The 26,805-nt window shown below is 45.1% G+C and overlaps 2 protein-coding genes across 2 annotated transcripts; both read left to right on the forward strand.

Moving 5' to 3' along the window:
• Positions 1–61: 61 nt before the first annotated feature.
• Positions 62–7,322, forward strand: kctd2 (potassium channel tetramerization domain containing 2). Its single transcript, XM_080484799.1, has 6 exons — positions 62–842; positions 3,894–4,002; positions 4,653–4,744; positions 4,839–4,934; positions 5,875–6,000; positions 6,286–7,322. Exons 1-6 carry the CDS (start codon positions 462–464, stop codon positions 6,313–6,315), a joined length of 834 nt encoding a protein of 277 aa, XP_080340925.1. The 5' UTR covers positions 62–461; the 3' UTR covers positions 6,316–7,322.
• A 4,700-nt stretch (positions 7,323–12,022) lies between these two features.
• On the forward strand, positions 12,023–25,506 carry slc16a5a (solute carrier family 16 member 5a). Its single transcript, XM_080458041.1, has 5 exons — positions 12,023–12,103; positions 14,797–15,272; positions 19,792–19,935; positions 20,371–21,204; positions 24,230–25,506. Exons 2-5 carry the CDS (start codon positions 14,900–14,902, stop codon positions 24,487–24,489), a joined length of 1,611 nt encoding a protein of 536 aa, XP_080314167.1. The 5' UTR covers positions 12,023–12,103; positions 14,797–14,899; the 3' UTR covers positions 24,490–25,506.
• Positions 25,507–26,805: the final 1,299 nt, after the last annotated feature.

Raw genomic sequence — 26,805 nt, forward strand, 5'->3', positions numbered from 1 at the left:
GCAGGGTGATGGAAGCGGGCCGCAGGTTGGTCCTCTCCAGCTCCTTCGCGCCTGACACGCCGGAAGTAAACAGTAATCACGTTACAACCCGGAAGCTTTGCGTTTCTCTCATTTTCAACGGAGAATGAACAAATTAACCGGAGGAACGAATAACCGATTAACCGCGGTGCAACACACACCGCGCGGCCTCCGGTAGTCTCATACGACCGGGAATCTGCGGCTCTGCGGGAGGAGGAGGTTCGAGTCCGGGCAGCGACGCCCCGATGACCAGCGGCCGCCGCGGCTGAGAGTGTTTACAGGTCGGCCCGGAGCCGAGCGCCTCTCTCCGGTGAGAGTGTTTACAGGTCGGCCCGGAGCCGAGCGCTTCTCCCCGCAGTGAGCAGTGAGCCGCGGCCCGGAGCCGAGCCCCTCTTCCCGCAACAACAACAGCCTTCCTTGTTCGCACGCCGCGAGGAGGGAACATGGCCGAGCTGCACGTCGTGGAGCCCAGCGGGGCCGCTACCGTGGAGCAGCCGGCCGAGCACCGCGAGGTCCGCGGCACGGTGCGCCTGGCGTCGCCCACCCTGCTGGTCCCTCCGCGGGGCAGCCAGCTCAGCCCGGCCGGGGGAGGAGGCGGGGGCGGCGGCGGTGGCTGCAGCGGCGGAGGCAGGTCGGTGTTCGGTTTCCCGGTAAAGAGCAACCCCAGCTCCCCGTCCGAAGCGGGCGATAAGCCGGGGCCCCGCTGGGTGCGGCTGAACGTCGGAGGAACCTACTTCATGACCACCAAGCAGACCCTCTGCCGGGACCCCAAGTCGTTCCTGTTCCGGCTGTGCCAGGAAGACCCGGACCTGGACTCCGACAAGGTGGGCCACGGCTCTGCTGGGACCTGGTAGAATTACTCACAATAAAATACACTAAAATCAACTTCACTGTGAAACACAGCAGACGTAGAGAGAAAGACAATTAGAGAAATACTCATCACTATTGACTATGATGTAATACTTCTATAAACACTATTGTGACATCTCTTCCCCTGAAAATAGCAGGAGGCAGGAGAACAAAAGCTGGAGTTTTGTGGGAGGATAAATGTCTGTTATAATCTGTGTAGTACGGTGGCCTGGAAGTGCAAAACACTTCAAACTCCAGAAAACACTTCCCAATCCAAAAAACACCTCCCAATTCACCACAACACAATGGAAAGGTGTGGTACCTGCCGTTGACACATTATTATTGTGTCTACAACAAACCATACAATCATTTAGTGGAGTTGAACAGGAACGCGCATGCTAACTCAAATCCAAAGCAATCTATGGAAACGTCAACAGCACGTCTCCATTGCACTTAATTTTATCGACCACTAGATGTCCTCCTCGAGCACTGCGCGTCATTGAAGCCTCGAATCGTGAAGCGTGTTTATAATGAACTATCAAAGCTTCAATAAAGCCTCGACCAGCTGTCAGTACCTGTCGGCCACAATGAGGACAAAATATCTTGTGTCTTCACTATGGAAGACAGTCTTTAATCAACGGACCGTGCTTCAGCGAGGAGGAATGACTTCCTGTTACAGAGACAGACTGCGCTTCTGTCCAATCAGCAGTGAGTATGTCATTGGCAGTGCGTCCAATCAGTGACGACCCTGCTGTCAGCAAGTACCACACGTTTCCGTTGTGTTGTGGTGAATTGGAAAGTGTTTTTTGGATTCAGAAGTGTTTTTTGAAGTTTCTAGTGTTTTCACTTCCAGGCCACCGTAGGGTTAAAAGACGAGAATTTGTCCTCCTTGTGGCCTACAGGTACTGATGGCTGGTTGAGGCTTCATTTAAGCTTTGATAGTTAATTTTAAACATGCTTCATTATTTAAGTTGTTTTTTGAATTGGAAAGTGTTTGTGTATTTTAAGTGTTTTTTGAAGGTTGTAGTGTTTTGCACTTCCAGGCCACCGTAGTGAAGACATGATGTTGAGATGGATAAAATGCAGTATTTGGTTTGCTCACATTGAGATATGAAGGAAGACCCAGAACATCGTCATGGGGGTGTGGACTCTGACTCCAGAGGACCAAATACTCAAAGTTCCTTTAATGTAGGGGTGTCAAACATCAGGCCTGTGGGTAAAAACAGGCCTGCAAGACGCTCCAATCTGGCCAAACCCCCTGGTAAATTGAAATAATTTCAAAGAAAACATATGGAGTCCAGGACTCTTTGCTAAGGGCTGTCCGGTCCTTGTACGCCCGGAGCAGGAGTTTGGTTCGCATTGCAGGCAGTAAGTCGGACCTGTTCCCAGTGCACGTTGGCCTCCGGCAGGCCTGTCCTTTGTCACCGGTTCTGTTCATAACTTTTATGGACAGAATTTCTAGGCACAGCCAGGGACCGGAGGGGGTCCAGTTTGGGGACCACAGGATCTCGTCTCCGCTTTTTGCAGAAGATGTGGTCCTGGTGGCTTCATCAAACCTGGACCTTCAGCGTGCACTAGTGCGGTTCGCAGCCGAGTGTGAAGCAGCTGGGATGAGGATCAGCACCTCTAAATCCGAGGCCATGGTTCTCGACTGGAAAAAGGTGGCTTGCCCCCTTCAGTTCGGTGGAGAGCCCTTGTCCCAAGTGGAATTGTTCAAGTATCTCAGGGTTTTGTTGATGAGTGGGGGTAAGATGGAGCGTGAGATCGACAGGCGGATCGGTGCAGCGTCTGCAGTTATGCGGTCGCTGTATCGGTCTGTCGTGATGAAGAAGGAGCTAAGCCAAAAGGCGAGGCTCTCGATTTACCACTCGATCTTCGTTCCTACCCTCACCTATGGTCATGAGCTTTGGGTCATGATCGAAAGAACGAGATCCCAGATACAAGCGGCTGAAATGAGTTTCCTCCGTAGGGTGGCTGGGCGCACCCTTAGAGATAGGGTGAGGAGCTCAGTCACCAGGGAGGAGCTCGGAGTAGAGCCGCTGCTCCTCCACATCGAGAGGAGCCAGCTGAGGTGGCTGGGGCATCTGTTTCGGATGCCTCCCTCGGAAGGTGTTCCGGGCCTCGGGGCATACCTAGGACACGCTGGAGAGACTATGTCTCTCTGCTGGCCAGGGAACACCTTTGGGTCCCACCGGAAGAGCTGGAGGAAGTGAGGGGCGAGGGAAGTCTGGGCATCCTTGCTGAGACTGCTGCCCCCGCGACCCGGCCCCGGATGGATGGATGGACGTTGTTTTATTGAACAAAAATATCTGCATCTATTGGGATCAATGTTATATTACTATTTTACAATATTTTAATTAAAAAAACACGTTTAAGGGAACAAATTTTCATTAAGTTCATAAGTATCGACAATAATACAACCTTCTAGCGTCAATGAGGAGTTTCTAAACTGTGTGCTGATAACAAGCCTCTCCCGGTCAGTCTGCACAAAACAAGGAAATTCAATGTGACACAAACGGACATAAAATGTTGCCAAAAGACCAAAACAACAAGTAGATGAAATTAAAAGAATACGACTCAAAATGACAAACATCTGTAAACAACTGGGAGGAAATGATCTCTAAGAGGCAAAATAACAGAATGAGATGTTCGGCGACCACGAGAAAACACAAATCGATCGATTAGAAACACACGTGGATGTACTTTATTGATCCCTGTGTAGTCTGATCAAAAAGATCAATATATTGTGGTTTGTGGAACAAGACATTTAAACTGCACATTTTAAATCTTCAGTACATTTTTGGATGGACGTATGTATTGTATGTCTTTCTCATCCACCCATTCGCTCACACCTAAACACCAGTAGTGACATTCGACCTCTGTAGGGCCAACTTGAGGTTCGAGGACACGTTGACACACCGACAGTACGACAGGGTTGATCAGACCAGTGATGTTTGGATTGGATGTTGAACCCACTAATCGTATTGATGAGGGATTAACTTGAACCACTGTTTGCACCCTGACAGGACGAGACAGGAGCCTACCTGATCGACAGGGACCCCACATACTTCGGCCCCATCCTCAACTACCTTCGACATGGAAAACTGATCATGGACAAGAATCTGGCTGAAGAAGGTAAAATCCGCTCATCTGAGTCAAAAGTAGGGGAAGTGCTGCAGGCTGAGATTCTTTAGTTAAAACTTTCATCCGTCCATCTTCTGCACCGCTTCCTCTGTCTTAAGGTCATGTTTAGCGCTGCACCCTACTCCGGTCAGTCCGGCCAGCCAATCACAGAGCGGCTGGAAGCAGACAAGACGTTAAACCAGCATTTTTCTCATTTTCTGACTGTAACCTCACATCCAAAAAGTTGTCATGTTTCTTCATTTAAACCTGTAAATATAAACCAAAGCATATGGCCACCTCAGCCCCACGGAGACCCACCAATCGGTCACCAATCCATCAATTAATGCATGAACCGACAGGCCGCGGCGTTCAGACCACGACATGCAACTCAAAGTGCTTCACATCGAAAAGATGAGGAAACAAATGTATGAGCGTGTGTACGGATCACAACAGACCGACTCATGTGGGTTGTAGACAATAATATCACGCGTTTGTTTCTCTAACAGGGAAACTGAAATGATTACTCTTACTGTATTTATTACTGTGATTTGTCCACTACTTTCAAACGACTCACAGAAAAGTGAAGCAGCATTAACAAAATCTAGTGTTTTGAGAATTTAACAAATCGAAGCCCAGACAGTGAGGTTTCTTTTTTATTCCAGGCGTTCTCGAGGAAGCCGAGTTTTACAACATCGCCTCGCTGGTGCGGCTGGTGAAGGAGAGGATACGGGACAACGAGAACCGAACGTCTCAGGTACAACGTTGGAACAGTCGCAGCAGGATCAGGCGGAGGATTAAAATCTGCGTCCTGAGTGAAAGAGCCTTGTGTGTGTTGCTGCCTCCCTCAGGGCCCGGTGAAGCACGTGTACCGAGTACTACAGTGCCAGGAGGAGGAGCTCACTCAGATGGTTTCCACCATGTCGGACGGATGGAAGTTTGAGCAGGTGCAGAGAATTCAGAGTTGTTGTTTTTTTTAACCTTTTAATTTCTGATTCAAGCATCAATGTGGAGAAACAAAGTGTGTTCAGTTCTAATTCTGTTTAAGAAGCATTTTCTGAAAACAAACTTCCAGAGTTCATGACAGCATAACAAGAACAAGAGCATGTTTCTGAAAATATCTAACAGTTACTTTTCTGTATAAGCAGACAGTAACTAGTTACATAGAAAAGTAATTTCCAAGTTTAAGTTACATCAGTTAGAGGGTGGAAGATGCTCTATATTCTGGATGTTAATAGGAGGAAGATGCTCTATAATTTGGATGTTAATAGGAGGAAGATGCTCTATATTCTGGATGTTAATAGGAGGAAGATGCTCTAATCTGGATGTTAGAGGAGGAAGATGCTCTATAATCTCAGTGTTAATGGAGGAAGATGCTCTATAATCTGGATTTTTAGAGGCGGAAGATGCTCTATAATCTGGATGTTCGGGGAGGAAGATGCTCTATAATCTGGATGTTATAAGAGGAAGATGCTCCATAATCTGATTGTTAGTTGGAGGACGCATTGAAAAACTGCCCTAGTATTTGAGAACTCCTAAATGCACTTTCTTGATCACCGTCACTTCACAGAACCCCGTCAATTTCTAGAACTTCCTCACACGTTCTTGAATCCTTGTTCGTTCGACAATGTCTTCATATTCTTGAACTCTCCAACTGACACACTATAGAAGTATCAAACATCATCAAGCTCCTTATTATTCTTTATTCTTGACATGGTTTAGAACTCTGATAAATTCCAGAAGCTTCCATCTCTGTGTCTAACACACATTGTTCCCCCGTCAGTAACTCGCCAGCGTGAGAAACAAGAAGAAATGTGACAGTTACCAAATAAAATGGACAAAAATGTACCTGGAAGTCTTATCTCCTTTGTTTTTCTTGGTCTTCAGCTCATCAGCATCGGCTCCTCTTATAACTACGGCAACGAGGACCAGGCGGAGTTTCTATGTGTAGTTTCTCGGGAACTCAACAACTCCACCAACGGCATTGTCATCGAGCCCACCGAGAAGGCCAAGGTGGGTGAACCTTTCACTTCTTCATCGTGAACGGCGTTGTGCCGAGAGCGCTGAGGGTAGGGGAAGGTCACTTTGCAGCCTGGAGTGTGAAAGTAAATCATATTTGTCGTAAACTGTTGCCTGTTTGATGTCTCAGACCTCTGCAAAAGCCTCCTGCTAACATGCAGGTGTGATCGCTGGTAATTTGACACCAGCCTCATTGCCTGTAGAGCTGAAGTGAACCTGATTAGATGAGCTGTTGAGTCTGAGCCTGGTTCCAGATGATTCTCCTCTCTGTCCTCACAGATCCTCCAGGAGCGAGGCTCTCGGATGTGAGCAGACCGCCGCAACTTTATCAACAACAGCGTGGACTTTCTCTCAAGTTTTTATCAACACGGTCATTATCAGCATCCTCCTCTTCCTCCTCCTCCTCCTCTGGTGCGCCTCCCCTCAGCTTATGGAGGAGGAGGGGAGGGGTCCTCCTGCTAACTCCTCTTCTACTTTCTTCTGCGGGTTAAAAAAAAAAAGAAAGGCGGCAAGTGAGTGTTTTCTGTCGTCATCGCAGCTTCTCAATGGTCGGAGTCGAAGCAGCGCCGGCAGCAGTGATGAAGCTCGTCACTGGATGGAAGCATCATCATCATCTCCATTTTGATCTGTCGCTCTTATCAGACAGGATCTTCTCTCGTTTTCACACACACACACACACACACACACACACACACACACACACACACACACACACACACACACACACACACACACACACACACACACACACACACACACACACACACGTTGGGCTCTGATGATTCAGCAGAGATCTCCTCAGGACTCGTAAAGGACAAAAAGGAATGAAAACGAGCCTTCCTCCTCTCTACACCCCCCCACCCCCCCACCTCCAACCCCACCCCCAAGGGGGAACATCAGTGGAGGACCGATGGATCTGAGCCGGCCCGGTTCAGCCCGTCTCTCCAAACCACCTGATCCGAGGAAACATGTGACTCCAAAAGGAAAAAAAGAGACTCAACTCCACTCGTGTACAACTTGTCAAGGCATGTGAGGAATCTATATGAATCTCTATAGGCGACATGATGAAACTATATGAAAAATTGAATGCAAATGGTGTAATTATTGATTTCTGTATCATAGTCATATATTTCCATATTGTGGTGGGTGAGTCTATTTAAAGTGGCGGAGGATATCAAGCCGTCGCCGGTCGGCCCCGGTGAGAGTTTTCTGTGACGCAGTGCCTCTCTGCTTCCTGTCCACCACGCAGATATCATCCGTTCTTCAGATGCACGTTTTCTGTGGTGTTTCTACAACAAAAAAAAACCAAACAAACAGTTTTCTCTCTAATATCATTCTTTGAGCTGTTGCATATCTTTACATTGTAAAAGGAAGACTGTCATGGCCGTTTGGACGGCACTGCCTGGTGAGTGTCGGACACGCTGCCTCAAAAATACCCAAACAGCCCGTTGTTCTCGTTCTGGCGTCGTTCTGCTCTCCACACTCGCTCCCCCTCGAGTCCTCGCCAATCCAAGTCAAAACTCTTGCGTTCTGCAGCACCTGTAGCATCAGTGGCATGAGTGGAAATGTTCTGCTCGTACTCTAACCCCCCCCCCCCCGGGACACAAGAGTCCGTTATCGGTGAACTCAGTTCAGCTTTCTGAGCTTCAGACCGAATCGTCTATTTCTAATGCAACGTTTTATTTCAAAGCCTATTTTGTCCCACTCAGTCCAGAACTCGTTTTACCTGCTAGTCCAACAGCCACGACCCACGACCCAATGTTGTTGATTCCGTCCCAGCGGACCGGTTCAGTTCTGAGCTGGGGCAAGTCGAGTTTTCTGGTTCCTTCTACCCCGCAGAGCCACCTCGCGGTCAGTCCCAGCTGACTGTGCACATGGGCAACATGAAAACTCCAGACACAAAAAACAGATATCATGAGACGCCTTGTCTCAAAATACCACGTTTTCCTCAGAAGGTCGCTCACGACGCGGGCTGATCTACTGAACACCAGTGATTGATGAGTTGGTTCTGCTTTTTGTTAGTTTCTGAATGTTCCAGAAACTTAATCTCTCATCATCATTTACTTTGTTCCAACGTCTCTCACTTTCCCTGTGGGAATTTCCCACTTTGATCATGTTCAAGTGCGTTTTTCCACTTGGGAGTTGGAACTTTTCTACTTTCTCTTGAACGCAGGAAACCGTTTTTACCGTCTGCGTATGTTAATTTCAGCGGTCTGGTTTTGCACTACAAGCAGGTAAAATGTCCCACTCACCCCCTTATGTACAAAGCATGAACAAAAATGTTAAAAAAAGATTCCCGGCCACTGAGCTTCAGACTCTTGCTGTGATTCTCTGTTTGGTTTCTTCTCGCTCCTCTGGAGTGTCGTGTGGTTTCGTTCCTCGACCCTCGGGTGTCTCGGTGGGGTGGGCTCCTCGTCGTCTTAACAGAAGCACCATGGGTGTCGTTTCCCTTCGTCTGTGTCCAGTGTTGTGCCTTTGACCTGTGTTGTGCACAGTTGTTGTCCCTCCCCTTTGATCACGCCTGAAAACAACCTGAGGTCTTTCTCCACCTCCTGGCCAAACTAAATTCTCCCTGAGAGTTTCTCTTTTACAGTTTACCGACTGAAAAGCTGCTTTCTTTGTGCCATTGCTTCCAGGCTACAGACTCATTCTCATCCTGAGGCCTTTGAACCCGAGGCTTCCTTCTTCTGCTTGTATCTTAGTAAAAACTCCAGCAGTGCTCTTCTTATCGGAAACTATCCCCAAGTCAAACTCGCTCCTCTTTTTCTTGAGTTGCATGCTGAAGCCACATATATTAATAATCCCGTTTAATTTTTTTTAGATGTTTGTAATCAACATTTCAGGCACTTAATGTACCTGTTACCTTTGTAAACCCAGTTGGATTTTCACCTCGATCTGATCGTTCAGTGGTCTCATTGTTCAGTGGTTCCTGACATGGCGGAGAGCAGATTGTTTTAGCATATCTCTGGATAATGGCCACGTCTAGATCCAGATAATGTCAAAGATCTGTGTTTCCTAGAAGATGATTTATGTCTTTTTACTTTTGTTTCACTCGTTACATTTCATGCTAAAAAGCAAATATTGGCATGCTCACATCAGATAAGTAGCACCTGATCGAAGTCGGTATATTACAATTGAATAAATAAGTTACCTCTGAGCCAATGAGCAAAATTCAGCGCTGTGCAGTTCTAGCAGGCTATTATTAGCATTTGGTTCAATGAGTGAAATCTGTCACCAAAGTAAAAATGTAGAAGTGTGAGGACAACGGTAACATTTAATTAAAAGACACTCACAGCTGTCAAATGTTTAATTTACCATGTTAGCATCTTGAATGTTTGTTTTACTTTGAGCTAAATGCTACAGGCTTCTTTTCCAACGGCTGTCTATTGTTATATTCGCCATTTGAATGTAGTAATTTGTGTTTGGTGACAAGATGCTAATACGCTACATTACAGAAGATAACAGATTTATTCATATATTTTTCTACTTGAGCGTGTTAGCGGTTGTAGCTCGAACTGCTAGCATGCGATGACGATTCACATGTGTGAATGTTTTAATTCAAGACTTGTCACACAAACATTATTAAAACTAATTCCAGCATTAATTTGACCAAATAAATAGACTAAACGAGGGCAATTTACGTTAATCTTAAATGCTAGCATTAAAGATAGCATATGCTAATACAATAAAAAGAAAACTGAAATATGCGTCCTGTTAACTTATAAGATCAGAAGGAAGTTCGGAACCACTGAAAGAGGCACTGCTGAATTCTAACAATCTCAAAATTTGACTCGAACCACATTTTTGAAAGCCAAACTATGTATTTAACGTTTTACCATTAGTTCCTACATTTACCTCCACTAGTTAGTCGAATACGAACAATGTGCAATTTTAACAAAACTGCAAAAATATATACGTATATCTATATCTGTTGTTTTGGGCACGTGGTAATACGAGAGCATGCGTTGTTCTAGAGATTCTGATGTCGTGTTCTGGATTGTCTCTGACCTCCGTGTTAGTGCAAAGTGTATGTGATGCATGGTGGGGGGGGGCGGGCAGAGGGACGGCATGGCTCTGTGGTTCGTAGGTGTAGATTTCTTGTGGAACAGTCGGTCGACAAACGAACATATTCTCTACTCACGCGTTTCTTTGTGTATTTTCAACAGTTTAACTTCAGCATAGCTGAAGACTAGCTAGCTTTCAACAGGAAGTAACGGCCCGATCGCAGACCCCTCCCCCGACCCGATCAGGGTTCGTATCACCCGCCGGTCGACGCGCTACGGAAAAGCGGTTATTTTTGAATCCATGGATCATTTTGCCAGTTAGTCTGTAAACACCTGCATGCGTTTGTGGACATGCACTCGTGTACGCTCATTTAGACGTATTGGAACTGTCACTTATTAACTTACTTTGTGTTCATTTATCAACAGTATTGATGTCAAATGTGAATATCGTCAATGGAGACTGTGGAGAAGCGTTTGGAAGCCCACAAAAAAAAAAAAAAAAAATGTTTTGTCTGATTGTTTCACTTTTATTTATTTTGTATTTTTTGAATTTTGTCTACCGATGTTGTTTCTTTACATGTGACAATTTTAACAAAACCCAGTCTGGTTTTTAATCATAAAATGTGTTTGTGTTTTAAGACTCGACTCTCTGACTGTTGATTCTGCTCTCGTAATGGATTACTTTGACAAAGTTTTGACATCATCCCCTCTTCAAACTGCTCTAAAAAGAGCCCAAAGCATGCTATAGAACCGAGGCAACAGAGCAAACCACTACACTGCCATGTGGCTGCAGAAACGTACCTGTTACACCACTATTTAATTATTATTTCAATAAAAATTTCCCAGCAGTCTGATCAGTGGCGCCAACGGACTTTAATATGTTAAACCGTCCAGACTCTGCAACATCAATATCAATTTCGTAATGTTTTTACACAGGAAATGCCAACAGCGGAGGATCTAATCGCACAAACTTAAAGAAAAGACATTTACTGTAGTTTTTTCTTTAATTGCAGTATTTAGAGAGGATTGCAATGTTTTGGTGGGACGTCACACAATTTGGAGACCAGAGCTGATGATACATTCACATTTCTCACTTTTTACATTTAAAGATAAGAAAGCACTTGCAGCAGAAAAATAAAGTTGTATGTTGTTTTATGTATTTTATCAGTGAATTCATATAACAAATAAAACAATTTAACATTTTAGAGGCAGATCAGAAACACTGCTTCAAAATCTAAAGTCAGTTCAAAAACACAATGATCAAATAAACCACAACAACAGCACGTATCTCAAGATTTAGCACAATGTTTTAATCGCGTATGACTTACATCAGTTTACAATCATTAATTCAGAAAAAAATACAGGAAAGACCAATTCTGATCACTTTCTGTTTAAATGCATAAATAAACATTTGTTTCCAGCGTGAAGTCCAGATGTTAATCCAGTGGTGACAGTTCAAATGGAATTAAAACGATCATTTATGGATTATTTTGAGACGCACCAGGTGAACAAACTGCAGTGACTCACGACTGCCACCTGCGGCATTACTTCGATATGACACTGCAGTTTTAAATCATGAATGAGCACATTTATTTATTATGGAAATAATCCAGAGAATAATCTATAATCTGCATCTCTGGAACAACTGATATCGAGGAAATCTCTCATATTGGAAGCCGTCTGATAGCTGTACTACAATATTAATTTGTCGTGATATTTGATTAAATGTAGTGCATATTATGTTGTAGTGCATATTGTGTCCTCTCATCCTCCACCATGCCCCCGCCCCCCCCCCCCACTCTCTCTCTCTCTCTCTCTCTCTCTCTCTCTCTCTCTCTCTCTCTCTCTCTCTCTCTCTCTCTCTCTCTCTCTCTCTCTCTCTCTCTCTCTCTCTCCACCAGGCTCGGTAAACACAGTCGGCCCCTCCCGGCTCTCTGGACTCGGTGTACCCGGCTGTAGGGCCTGCGCAGCCCGCACCCCTCTCTCCAGGCCCCGCCCATTCCCCAACGAGAGACCTATGCGCGAGACCATCAGCCCCGCACCGCCGCCGGATCCCGCACATCGAGGGAGACAACAGCTGGAGGCACCGCAAGGCGAGTCCGTCTCTTTCTGTGTGTGTGTGTGTGTGTGTGTGTGTGTGTGTGTGTGTGTGTGTGTGTGTGTGTGTGTGTGTGTGTGTGTGTGTGTGTGTGTGTGTGTGTGTGTGTGTGTGTGTGTGTGTGTGTGTGTGTGTGTGTAGGAGGAAGATGGTTGAATCCGATCAGGCTGATCAGAACTGAACATCCGCTGGTCACTTATATTCTCAGGATCGATCCGGAACCATAACAACTTACATCGTGATGTAATTGTGACGCTGCCACGTGGGTGACGCGGAAAACATTTGAATGAAATATTAAAAAGTCCCCATGTTCGCTGTGATCAACCACAGATTGTCTCCATTCACCATGACCGTCAACAGTGTAGTGGTTCGCACTGTTGCCCCACAGCGATCACTTGGTTCGAGCCCAGTTCTGTGGAGTTCACAGGTTTTGTCCACAGATGGATAAACCGCGGCAACTTCTGCTGCTTACATAGCAGTTTGGCTTGCTTACCTCTGCACTTTGTTTAAACTTTATATTGAGGGAAAGAGGGTTTTCACGAGGGGAAGTATCTGAAGATAGAAGTGTTTAGTGTTCCCTTAGGGACGGGGTTTGTTTAGATTTTTGTCTTGAGTGAATGTACGTGTGAATGGATATATGTCACCTTCTATTTTCTTTTTCTTTATTTTTTCGCTCCCCCATTCCTACCTCCATTTTGTTCTGCTCAGGTATGTCAGCCTCAGTTCAACATGTGAATGTCGTAGGAACATCCGCTTCATTTCTTGGAACACCAAGGGAGTAAACTAAGTCACTAAAGCTAACAAGGTAATCTCCCACTTAGTACATATAAAGGGGGACGTTCGCTTCCTTTGGGAAACGTCGCACCTCTGAAGTGTCGCGTATCAGAAAACCATGGATGGGACACTTGTTCCATTCAAGATACTCCGAAAAGAAATCTCAAGAAATCACAACAAACTCAACTGACAGAAATTTCAACTAAGATCCGAAACTTAGACACCCAGTTTGCATAAAACCCAAGAGCGGAATTATATAAGGACCGGCTTCTCCTCCAATCGCAATATGACTTGTTATCCTCCAGCCACGTGGAACAGCAACTGTTTCACACCATGACCACGTTTCTTTGAGCAGGGACACAAAGCGGGTAAATTACGCGGGTGTCAAGGTCGCACAAGTAACTCATCCAGATTAAATCCCAATACAAAGTTTTTTTGCGGGAGAAATCAAAACTGATCCTCTGGAGATCTGTAATGTTTTCTCTGAATTCTACTCAAATCTCTATTCCTCTGAGTCCTCCCCACAGGACTGTGATGGCCACAACCCCCTAGATGAGCTCACATTCCCTCAAATTGCCGTTAACAACCTCAAGGATGTGGGTTCACCACTGACTGCAGCTGAGGTGACAGAAGCCATCAGATAGCCACAAACTGGTCAATCTCCTGGTCCTGATGGGTCTACAGTACCTCTGAATTCTACGAAACCTTCTCTGTCTTGTTGACTAGAAGATAAAGATCCACTGTTGTGTGACAGCTATAGACCGAGATCTTGTGTCACACTATGTGTGATGTTTGTCTTAGGGATGGATTTGGATGTTTTTTTGTTCGTTTTGGTTTTTGTTTGTTATCATCTTTGTTGTGCTTTTTGTGTTTTGTTTGTTTGTTTTTTCTTTTACTTACTTATTTACTCTTCAGTCTTTTCACTTATTTTTGTGACTGATCTTTTCTGTTTATGCCTGTTTTCCTTTTATTAGTTTGTTGTTGTTTCTGTTTTCTTATATAAAAAAAAAAAAAAGAAGAAAATATCACAGACCATGACAACTGACCAGTAAAACTGTACAATTCCACCTGTGGGTTTCTGTTCCAGCAGAAACCCTCCACCTGGGGGTGGGGGGCTGGAACATTAGCACAGAGGCTCATTCATTCCAGGGTTTTTTTTCAATCTCATGTTAGTCTCATGCTTGCTGGATTCCCGCTTCTCATTGAGCACACAGGCTGAGCTGAAGCCGTGAGATCCTGGACTGTGAGACTTTACTTTTTTTTTTTTTTTTTTGATTTTCAAGACCGATAAGACCTTAGACAGGAAATAGGTGCTGCAAGCCAGCTCCCCTCAAGGCTTTCCTTCTGCACAGATGATGAGGAGTCCTTCTGTGATTTGTTATTCTGTCGACATGTTTTCCAAATAGTTCAGGAGCATATCAACATCCGCCCTCTGTCAAGTGAACAGTGCCGCCAAACCACCCCATTTCCTTCATTTCTAAACCCTCATTTTATACCTTTGCCTGATGCCTGATAGACGAGCCTCTGGGTTTCTACGTCGCCTGTTTTGCACGATAGGTTCAAAGGTCACCGGATCATCCTCCATGTCCTCCTGTTCACAAGCCGGCGGCGTGTTGTCTAGAACATTTATGTGCAGCATGAAAGCTCGGTATGAAATAAGGAGCTCTTTGAGCTCCTTATGAATGTAGGAAGCTTTTGTGGTGTGACTCGCTTGTAGCAGTACTACAGATCTCTGACATCAGCCGTCCTTGAACCTGGAGAGTGAGACAGTGGTTTATTTTCCTTCGAAAACGGTTCAATCGCACAGAGCCGCCTTCAGACAACAGAGGCGGTCTTCTGTTTTTCTAGAAAACTTAAAGCGTTTGTCCAAACAGGAGGAGCTCCCGACAAAGTGTTTGTCTTTTGTGTTTGAAGGTCTCCCTAAAGGTTGCAGCAGTCACTCAGACATGGAGAGCAGAAACGAGCTCCGGCCCTGCAGAGCGAACACATCAGCCTGGCCTGAAACGCGGAGCGCAGAATGACTCAGCGGAATGGGACCGGCGGGACGAGCGACGGCTGCCTCCACGCCGAGGCCTCCGAGGCGTTCCAGTCAGGCAACGGGATGGCGAGAGTTCAGGCGCCTGACGATGGAGACTGCGAGGAGGAGGAGGAGAGGCGGGGGGGGGAGAACAGAGACGACCTGTCAGCGGCTGTGATGGCGGCGGACGCCGCCCCCGATGGTGGGTGGGGCTGGGTGGTGCTGGTCGCCACCATCCTGGTCCTGGCGCTGACACTGGCGTTCCCGTCCTGCGTGGGGATCTTCTACACCGACTTACAGAACGAGTTCCACGCCTCCAACAGCGAGACCTCATGGGTGCCGTCCATCATGACGTCGGTGCTCCACGCAGGAGGTAAGCCACGGCCGGCATTTATCAATAAAGTACTCGGCGCAAGTCTGAAGTAACGCCAGCTTGGGTACACAGGGGTACAAAGCAATGAGTCATCGTATCTCAGAGCTTCACCAGGTATTTTTTCAAATTGGAGGTTCTCTCCTGCTTCACAATCTGCTGCTTCACCTGAAGACTCACTGCACCATCTGGTTGTACGAAGTGGTATTACAAGACTGATTGGTCTGTGTGAGCAGCTTTACTGCTGACGATGTATTTCACTATTTTATTTAAAGTTTTTAAAACCTTTTATTAATGTGCAGATACATATTTTGATTAAAAAGTAAAATATTGATTCAAAATAATCTTAGTTTTACCTTGAAGTTGGTTTCCCATTGGGAGACGCGTCACACTGGGGGCTTTTCCGCCGGAAGGCACCGGGTGCTAGGCTGCGTTGTGCTCCGCTAAGCCCCATTATTGTCTTCTACGCACAAAACTTTTTAATAATGAAGCCAAATTTGGTCCATCAGCAACTACAAAACAAACTACACACTACTGCAAATGAAAGCTTGGATTTTCTAGCTATAAAATGGGCCTTTTAATGGCTTCATGTGAAAGAGAACTTTAATCAGTGTGTTTACGTAGGTTGCTCTTGGAAACGGATTTAGAGCAGCGTTCTATCATTCCACACCTCCATTCCTCCATGTTGAAGCATTTGATTCAGACACACCCAGAAATAAAGTGAAAGGAGCAGAAATTCACCATGGAATGCCCAAATGTTAAAAAATAAGACCCAAGCTCATTCACGCGTTTTTTTTTGTTTTTTTTTCTTCTTCTATGGCCACTCTGAGGCTCCGGACTAAAGCAAGACGGACGTGAAAAAACACCTATAGAGCGACGAGGAGGGGCAATGTTTTCTCGTTCTTTGGTCTTCGTCCCGGACGAAACCGATGATTAGAGCCCATCTCCCGGTTCCTGTATGAGCGCTGTCAGTGCTACATCAGTGAGATCAGTGACGTATCACGTTTTTGGAGTGACGCAATGACGTGGCTCTCACTTGGCTCCGTTAACGGTGGAAAAACAACCGGTTCTTTGGCGGTGCTCATTTAACAACGGGCCCTGAACTAGCACCTGGTTCTTTTTGGTGGAAAAGGCCCAACATTGACCTTAAACTCCACCGTTACATTTGAGTGGGAATCAGACTTCAAGCAAACACTGGTAGCAGGTCATTTTTCCTGTTTTTCCACATCAACGTCCAGCAGTGACAAACGGTAACAACAGCATCAGATAGGCAAGTTATGTGTTTGTGCATCCATTAATATGCCCTTTATTTCCATTAGCACATGTTTATCCAATCATTTAGTGTCTGGGACAAACGTTTCAGGGAAATTCATGTTAGTCTTATTATTTTCTGATATTGTTCATCAGATTGTGGATATTAGGTTTGGCTGGGAAGCGGAACGCGGAGTGATTTTTCACGTTGACCGTGGAAGAAACCTCACGTTCTGCAGTTTGCTAATGGCTTCAGGCACAAATGAGCCTTGAAGGGTAAACTCTGGGAAGAGAGAACCAAATAACACCAACGAGAACAAAAAACAAATACGGCTTGCTATAGCTATAACTTAATGTTCTTTTGCTTGCAACCACGATACATCGTGTATCTGCAGAAGTAAGTGTGAGACGTGACACTTTACATCCCCGCCACTCCAGCTACAGAATGATGAAGATGTTTGATGCTTCCTGGTTATTGTGAATCTGACCTGCTGCTGATGTTTGGAGCAAAATGTGACGCCTGACCCATTCTTTTATCGCTATTTTCCCATCCCGTCTCTGCTGGTAAGGATTTTCTCCTCGCCGAAATCCTGAGACCGTTCATAATATTTACACAGTCCAAGCAACACCAGACAGTTTTCACACGCTATCTTGAAAAAAGCAGCAGAAAATCTCAATGACTTCAGTAAATAAATGGTTTAGAAAATGCAGCTGGCTTATTTGTCACGGCACAGATTGTATGATTTAACCCGTAAAAGAGTTGAAGTAGAAATTGAAGAAAAAAACGAAAAAGATTTATTCATTTCTGTTTATCCTCTTTGATTGTTGTCTGTGTCACCGCGGCCTTGAAGAGAGAATTCATTGATGAATTCATCATGTTTACACATTCTCCCTGTTTTTAACATAATCGTCACAATAGTTTCATAATATTCACGTTTGCTCTGCTCAATGTTTGAATTTGCTTTCCTCCTCCACTTCTGCAAACACTGTTTTTCTCCTCCTCCTCCTCCTCCTCCTCCTCCTCCCCCCGTCTTTACTTCCTCTGTCCGCCTCCACGTGACCTCGGATCGACTGTTAAATCTTCGACATTTCACCTCATCATCACTTCTTTCCATCACATTCTCAACAGCAGCTTCTCAGTTTGTTAACTTTGTTGTGTTTGATCATTTTTCTGAGTTTTCTTGTGCGATTCCCACTCATTTATATCTAAAGAAAACGTCACCCCGAAGCAGAGACGTTTGGAGGGGCAGGTTTAGACAATATATAAAGCATCAGCACACATTTTAAGCAAAATGTTTCAATCCAATAAGAATTGAGGGCTGATGATTGATTAGAAGGTCACGGAAACCATTGTCACACATACGTCTTTAAATTAATTTTGATTGAGCAAAGTTAGATTTTGTTTTCAGGGTGAGATTTGGACTATTAAAATTATTTTGCCTCTGTATTAAAAATATGAATAAAATGATGCTTTGGTTTTAGTCAGTATCTCAACTTGCGCTCATTGTTTGTATTTACAATCTTTGCCTTAATCCCTCCTCTGCCAAGCAGCAGTCACATGCACACACTGGAGTTACTCTTTTACCTAATCTGGTTCAACATGCCCTCAGGCAATTTTTTTTTTAAATTGTGAAAAGAATTAATAAAACATCTAATTGTTTTTAGCAAACAGAACCTTATTCTGGTTCTCCATGCCCCCAGGTACCTCTGAGTCAATTTACACACTTGAAGCCCACCCAAGACATAAACTATGTAGTGTGTAATTGTGAATAAATGTTCCAGGGAATCCACTTGAAAATTGACCCAAACGTACCCGGGGGCATGTAGAATAATAATATGTCATACTGACAGTTGTATGCATTCCAATAAATGAATATTAAAAAAAAAAAAAGGGAACCGACATGTCTTGAACGCAGCATGAAGCCCCCGTCGTCTTCATGTACGGTTCACTGAGTATCATTTTACAAAGCTGCCGTCGACCTAATAAGTAAAAGACCTTAGTCAGCGGCTCCTCAACTCCCCACAACAGCACTAAAGTTGTTGAAGTAGGGAACAAACGCGACTTGAGCGCTCTACTGTGGTCACCGAGGTCATGTGACGCCACCGCCAAAATATGTTTTAAATATCTCCACTGAAAACAAACCTTTTATTCACTTCATTATTGTATTTGCAATGTCAACGAAGCTTTCGTCTTCACTTTTTCATCTTCTTCCTCCAGTTCGGCTCTTTGCTCCCTGGTGTTGATCCAACTGTTTCTCTTGAACCACATTCTGCTCTCAAAGTGCCTCAAACTATTGTGAAAACTTTACTTTTCTGACGGTTTTGACCATTAAAGTAGGTTTAAACCTTATTAAGACCCGATTAGCTTGAGAGTTTTGTTCTTAATAACACCTGGTTTTCAGAGCGGGAGAAGAACCTCCAACAGCTTTAGAGCAGCTTCAATGAATGAATATGAAACATACTTATTAGTTGTAAAAGAAAAGACAAATAAATTATCATCAAATTGAGTGTTATTCTTAGTTACTCACTACCAGAAACACATTTTTTTAAAGTCAGTTTCTAAAAATCTAATAAAGGCTGTACACTTAAACAACCATAACCCCTCTTTTATTAATGAAATCAGAAAAACTAAACAACGTGTACTGTTTTTACAGAAGACAGATTTACTTTAAGAAAACTCCACACTTAAAGTGAATACTGGACCTTTTCTGCACGTTTTCCTTCTTTTAACGTTAAATGGATTTTAACGAACGGCAATGCGTTTATCTAAAATTGGTTCTAATCTGAAACAAATGTGACTTGACTCTCCAGCTTTTTCTTGTTTCGACAAACAATGCACAGGCTTCCTGTTTGTTCCCCGGCCTGGATAAATGATAGTAACCTGCCAACAGTTACATCTGAAACCAGTGTGCTCAGTAGGTTTTGGCTCCGTTCGGTCTCAGTGTTGTCATTAATATCATGCCACCCTCTTACTAACAACAAAAGCAGGCCCAGCAAAGCTTCCTGCTCAGCGCTTATCAGCAGCAGGTGAAGTATCGTCACGTGTCAGAGGTTATGAGAAAGGTTGTCCACATAAAACAGCATTTTTTGGGATGAAATCTCCTCCAAACATATTTCCAGTCACGCTCTCAGGTCCTTATATGGTCGTCCAGAATGTGCAGATTACAGTTTCAAACCGGTTATGTGAAACACGCTGCAGGATTAAGGAAGCCTTTTATGCACCCTTCTGCTCCGGCAGGCTTTAAACTAAGAGCATTAATGTGACCTGCAGGGCCTTTCTGCAGCGTGCTGGTGGAGAGGTTAGGCTGCAGAGCCACCGTGATGCTGGGCGGAGTCCTGAGCGGCCTGGGAATGGCCGCCAGCTCGTTTACCACCTCCATCATGGAACTGTACATCACCGCCGGGGTCATCACAGGTCAGAACAGTCTCACAACGCTCCCACAATGCTCCTACAATGCTCCCACAACGTTGCCACAACACTCCCACAACGCTCTCATAACGCTCTCATAACGCTCTCATAACGCTCGCAGAATGGCCATGATTGATAATGATGAAATACATTATGAGACACAAACACCTGCTGGAGACAGATGACACCAGTGTTTTTAAAACAACAACCCACTGATACGTCACTGGATGGATGGATGGATGGATGGATGGATGGATGGATGGATGGATGCTTGGACAGATGATAGAGAAGAATCATTATTGGACTGACGGATGGATTACATTATGGCTGCATGAACAATGGCATAAAGAATCAAGATGACTTTCTGTGTTAATGATCCTTTTGTTGCTTGTTTTGTCTTCAGTGTGTTTGAACTGAACAAACGTCCTCTGGTCTCTGCAGGACTGGGTTTCTGCTTCAGCTTCCAACCGGCCGTCACCATCCTGGGTCACTACTTTGTGCGGCGCCGTGCATTCGCCAACGCCATGTCATCCACGGGCACGGCGCTGGGGCTCTGTTTCCTGCCCTTCCTGGGAAACTACCTCCACTCCGAGTTCGGCTGGAGGGGCAGCTTCCTGATCCTGGGCGCCGTCCTGCTCAACTGCTGCGTGTGTGGCGCCGTGATGAGACCCCTCCAGCCCCAGAAGCACCGCGGCCAGCCGCTGATGAACCACGGAACGCCCAACGAGGCCCAGCAGAGGAAAGACACGTCCTGTCTGAGGACCGCGTGGCGGTGGCTGCTGGCCTCCCTCAGCAAACACATGGCCTTGGATCAGTTCTGCAACAACCCGCGGTACTGCGTGTACGCCATCGGCATCACCTGGATGATGCTGGGCTTCGTGGTGCCGCTGATATACCTGGTCCCGTACGCCACCACCAACGGCATGGACCATGGCCGCGCCGCGCTCCTGCTCTCCATCCTGGGCATCGTCAACATCGTGGTGCGGCCCGGCTTCGGCGTCATCTTCAGCATGCCCTGGTTCAAAGGACGCCACATCTACGTGTTCTCCGCCGCCCTGCTGGTCAACGGGCTCAGCAACAGCATCTGCAGCGTGGGGCCCGGCTTCTCTGTGCTGATCGTCTACGTCATCATCTACGGCCTGTCCATGAGCGTGGTGGGCTCCCTCATGTTCACCGTGCTCATGGACATCGTGGAGATGAGCCGCTTCCCGTCCGCGCTGGGCCTGCTCGCCATCATGGAGAGCATCACGCTGCTCATCGGGCCGCCGCTCGCAGGTGAGACAAACACAGAGTGTGTGAAGCCGTCACAGTGTCGTCCACATGTTTTCCAAATAGAAGTCAACACAATTCCAATGAACACCAAACTAAACATATAACACTATAAACTTGTTGGAGCGAGACGCACAGTGAAAGTATCCCGGTTCGATTCCCGGCTGGGAGCTGGAATGTGGGTGCAGTTTGCGTGTTCTCCCTGCGCGGGTCTGATAAATACGATGAAAATCGAATGTTTTCTATTGTAAATACATTTTGCCTTGAATCACAATCAACATGTGAAGAGACTCAGCAGATCTTCGTCAGTGTGAAGAAGCTGTGGAGTCACGTTACGACTGGTGAGCAGGACCGAAGTGACGGCACTAATTTTTTAACACCTCAGTTTCACATTTCCATCTCGCCGAGTTCTCGGAGAATCGGTGATCATCATAGGTGGTTTTTTTTATTCACTTTTTAGTGACCATCGCCAGACCTTCGTGAATGGTCGCATTGTATCATTATTTACTCTGGACCGGGGAGGGTAGTGTCACACGTGTGTGTGTGTGTGTGTGTGTGTGTGTGTGTGTGTGTGTGTGTGTGTGTGTGTGTGTGTGTGTGTGTGTGTGTGTGTGTGTGTGTGTGTGTGTGTGTGTGTGTGTGTGTGTGTGTGTGTGTGTGTGTGTGTGTGTGTGTGTGTGTGTGTGTGTGTGTGTGTGTGTGTGTGTGTGTGTGTGTGTGTGTGTGTGTGTGTGTGTGTGTGTGTGTGTGTGTGTGTGTTGGGAGGGGGTTACTATGTGTTAGGTCTACAATGGCACTGAAAACGAGCTGCGTGAGAATCAGTGTTATCAGAGTATCTTGTTCTCTGCTCTTTGTTTTTGCTTCACGGTCTGAATGAGAGACGTCAGAAATCCAGCAGAGTCGACCTCACAGTGATCGTGAGCTTCAGAGCTGAGAGACGAACGTCAAGCAGGGACGACGCAGGAGTCAAACACACGTCAGGCTCAGACCAAAGACCAGTCAAATCCAGTAAACAAAAAAAAAACCAAGGTGTGGGATCCAAAACAGAAGGTGCGACACGAACTCCAGAGCGAAACCAGAGTCACATGAGACTGAGACGAGGACAGACACAACAACCATTACCGATGAATATGAAACCAGGAGGGAACGACGGGAGGATGACAAGGAGCCGCAGGCGCCTTCTAAAAATACTGGACAGAACAAACAAGAGTGTTTAAAACTGGAGTTCAGATCCGCCTTTACTCTCAGTATAGCTCAGAGTTTGAGGACGGTTGATGACCTCCTTTCTGGACTGAAGCCAGGAAGTTTGTTCTTCCTCTGCACTTCTGAAAACGATACCAAGTTAACTTCCTTCACGTTCCGCTCAGAATAAAACACGACTCCGTACGAGGCAGACTTTCTTTTTTCCAGTAACAACTTCATGAGGACACGAGCGTTAAATTGTTTGTGTCTCCTGAACTAAAACAACTTTAAGATGGCTCACAAGCATACGTGTATGGTACATGCAGTATTCTTATATTGTAAATACATTTCCAATACGGGACCCTCCCTTTTTTCCTCCTCTCCCCTTTTCCTTCTAATGATATAGTCTTTTTTCATTAGGAAAAGAGAATAAAAATAAAATAAACTTTTTCATTAAAGAAAGATGATTTAAATCCTGATTTGATAATAAAGTTTAGCTTTAAAACTACATGTATATGTGATCTGGGTGTTAAAGTCAGACCCCTGGCAGTGCGGTTGAAGTGAAAACCTGTGGTGCTGCGACTGGACGAGTGTTTCTGGAGCCGCACACCAACATCCTGACCCTCGAGTCCCAGTGCGTGTAGAAACTAAACAAGAGCTAAAAATAATCAGAAGAAGCCGGCTGACGACTGGAAGCATGAGTAGAAACGTTTCCCTGCTGACACAGCGGATTATTTCTGTGGATGTAACGCGAGAACACTGAGCGTAACTCTGACTGACTTCTGCAGTCAACACAAGCAGAAACTACAATGATTTAGTTGCTTTGGAGCGTCTTTATCTACAGATCAAACCTTCATCAACACAATGAACAAGTGTGTCGTCGTGTGTGAAGCAGGAGGAGGCGGCACCGAGGCCGGTTCTGGATAAAACAGCTTCTTCTCAGTCATTAGAAACATGAGCTGGACACAGGAAATGAGGAGGAGTGGCGATTCCGAGTGGCGGCAGCAGCCGAGTGGGGAAAAGGTCAGCGGGCGTCTCGGGTCTCCCGTGGCGGTCCGGATCACTTTCTGACCCGGTTTCCAGCTCGTGGTCGCCACCGTCTGTGGAGGAGAGTTTTTATTTGAGCTTCTCTGAGCCGTGATGTGAGGAGAACCTGGTGGTTTCTGCTGCAGCCGTCGTCTGGTGGACTTCCTCAACCCATCTCAGGGAAAAATGTTTAGAAATTCAAACTCAAATTTCAGAGGATTTAATGTTTTTCTTTGTAGTCAGTCTTAAATATATAGAATAATGAATGTATAATAGGCAACTAAATCTTTTATAAATGGACATTTAATTTCAAACACATGAAACAAACGACGAGCACAATAAAATGTTAAAATGCTCGGAGACGATTAAATCCATCCGGCTGTTTGAGGTTTTGAAGAGTCGGTGTGAGAGCAGCTTCGTTAGGAGGAAGATAAACGATGACGATAAGCTGACGCGTGGCGTGATTCTCCACCACTGTCATTCACTCACTTTATTATGAGATATTTAGACCAGTCGTCTTCTGGATTTTTTTTTTCTTTATTTGCCGCGTTTGAACTCGTCCTCCACCGGCAGGTTGAAGCTCGCGCTTCAGTGCTTCTGTGGCTCAGAGCTTCTTTCAGTCTCTCTGTAGTGAACATGAAGGAAGCGATTCTGCTCTAAGCAGCTTGATCCTCTTTAAACAGGTCAAATATGCAAAACCTTCATTTGAATACTGTTTCCTGCCTGTGATGTCAGTCGCGGTGTTATTCTGGGTGAAGGGAGAGCCTCTGGTTGTATCGGGTGTTGCTGTGTTTATTGAGAGTGGATCCTGTTTGTCCTGCAGGGATCCTGGTGGACAGGACGGGCCAGTACTTCCACGTCTTCTTCACCTGCAGCGCCGTCGTTGCCTCCGCCGCTCTCTTCCTCATCATCTCCTTCTACTGGCTGGACAAGAAGGAGCGCGCGTCCCGGTCCCAGCAGGGCACGAACCCCCCGCTGCCCGACCCCCCCGGGCCCGCCGCCTGCCGATACAGCAGCGTCCCCACAGAGGTGGACAGGGACAAGGCCTCGGCTAAGGGCGCCGATTTCATCACCAGCCTGTGATCCTGAACACTGTGTCACACACACACACACACACACACACACACACACACACACACACACACACACACACAGCGCTCTGGGTGTGTGAGGTCACAGGTCACCGGCCGCCCCCTCGAGCGCCATCAGAGCTCAGACTGTTTCACGAAGGCCGAAAACCAAAACGAGAAGATGTGCACTTAAAAACCACAGAGTGATTGTACTGTTAATGATCAAATGCTGCTGATCCACCACACCAGTGTCTCACACTTCATCCAGCAGAATCACTGAGGGAGGAAAATCAGTTCAAACCAGCCGAAGCCTTTTTTCTGGTTTCGGCAGGTGGAACCGATTTTATTGTTGAAGTCCCTTTTTCGTGCTCGGTTCCGTCCCATCGATGAAGTCCCAGACCACAACCACGGCCGATAACAAGCTAATAAGTTAGCAGCCACGAGGCACCGCACTGGAGAACAATAGAAACGTGTAGAGAAGATTGTTTGTTTGAGGCGGTTTCTTCTGCTTGAGCTCCTGTTTTCACGCTGTTGATTCAGGGCGTGGCGCTGAGGTCTTGATCAGGAGACCCACCTCCAGTCACTTTGTCTGGGTGTGACTCACAAATCAGTCGAGCAAACGTGAACTCTTAAAAGTTAGTTTAATTCGTACCGACGCTCTAGTTCAGGATTTTGGTTGCTTCCTTGATCTTTTTGTAGACGCGCTACCATCTGTCAGTGGCTGATGAGAGTCGAGTCGAGTCGTCTACGACTCGTGGTGAGAAACCAAACAAAACACACATTGAACAGTATCGTCCCGTTTGAAGGGCTGTTATCAAGTCTGTTCAGTTCCATAAATGTGAGCAATGTGGGGCATCTTCACCCTGGTGATTGCTGGCTTCGCCGGCCTTCAATATTCGGGTAAAAAAAGAAAGAAGAAAAATCCAGCTTTTTGTTTCAGTAAAATTAACAGCTCAGATTTAAAAAAAAAAAAAAAAAAAAAAAAAAGTCGGCACAGAACAAATATCATTATTTAATTAGTTAGACCAGACCATTAATCCCACATGGAGAAATTCGGTATTAGATGATAGATTAGTATTCAATTATAGAAGTTAATTTGGAATTTAAACAAAAAAGTTATATTTGAAAAAGGTTTCATTGTCTTTACGTTAAAAGTAAAAAAAAACATCTTTTAACTTAATATTGTTTCCTTTTTTGTTAAAAAAAAAAAAAAAACATCTCCTTTTTATGTAATATTCAGCTGAATATTTGTTTAAAAATATGTTTTTTATGATCAAAATTGACATTTTTGGCTGAATCACAACTTTCTGAACCAAAACGTTTTTGCACAAAAATTTTACATGAAAAAATATATTACAGGAAAAACTTTTGTATTGACTTATATCAAACTTTAAGGTTGTTTTTCGTTTTTACATGAATAACTGAGGTCAAAATCTGTAGTTTTTACTTGTTTTTATCAAATATGAACATGAATTTCTTGTGTTTTCTTACAGCTGAAATTGATTTAAAATGTAAATGTGATATCAAACTTTATAACTTTGTTAAATATCGGCAATATTGTCTTTCATAGCTGTAATAACACCAATATCTTCTTTTATTAAGTTAAATGTTTGTTCTTAGCAGACTTGAAATCAGTTTTCTGGTTGAACGTTGATTTTTTTCAGGGGCTTTCTGTCTTTTTCCTCTGGTGCTGTCGTCTAAATCCACTGGTTCTAAATCTGGTTTCCTACCAGGAGACGGTTCAGGTTTTTCCTCCGCTGACACTTCTATGGAACTGATGAGAACTGATTGAACCGTTCGACTGAACAAACAAAAAAATCCACTGAGCAGAGAAAAAACATCTGTGAGTTTAAAGCTGGTTTTATAATCCCAAAAGACTTAAAAAGATTTGCTTCTTATAAACGTTAGAAAAAAGGAGATTTGATGATGATAGGAGTTATTAAATAAAAAAAAACCTCACCGGCCTTTTTGTTTAACGGCCTGCTGCTGAATAACTGTGGTGTTTTTGACACATTTGAGGCAAAAGGCAGGTGATTTTCGACCCTTGTTCATGGTTTCGATGGCTGAGAGAACATGTGTCAAAGTTCATGAGACATTATGATGAGAGGTTTCCTTCACACGCTTCACATCCATTAACACAACAGTGCCTTTTCCCACAGCCGCTGTACTGCAGGATTGCCATGGGCCATGATTTCATGTTGTGGATCACTTTTCTAAACTGCTCACCACATCAGTTACCTTCAAACTCTCCGTCTGCAGAGGCGCAGTCAGACGATCGCATTGAAAAAAAGAAATCTGAGGTCAGAGGACTGTAAGCACCATTCATGGC

The sequence above is a fragment of the Lipophrys pholis genome (genome assembly GCF_963383615.2).
Source record: "Lipophrys pholis genome assembly, chromosome: 1".
In the NCBI taxonomy this organism is placed as follows: Eukaryota; Metazoa; Chordata; class Actinopteri; order Blenniiformes; family Blenniidae; genus Lipophrys; species Lipophrys pholis.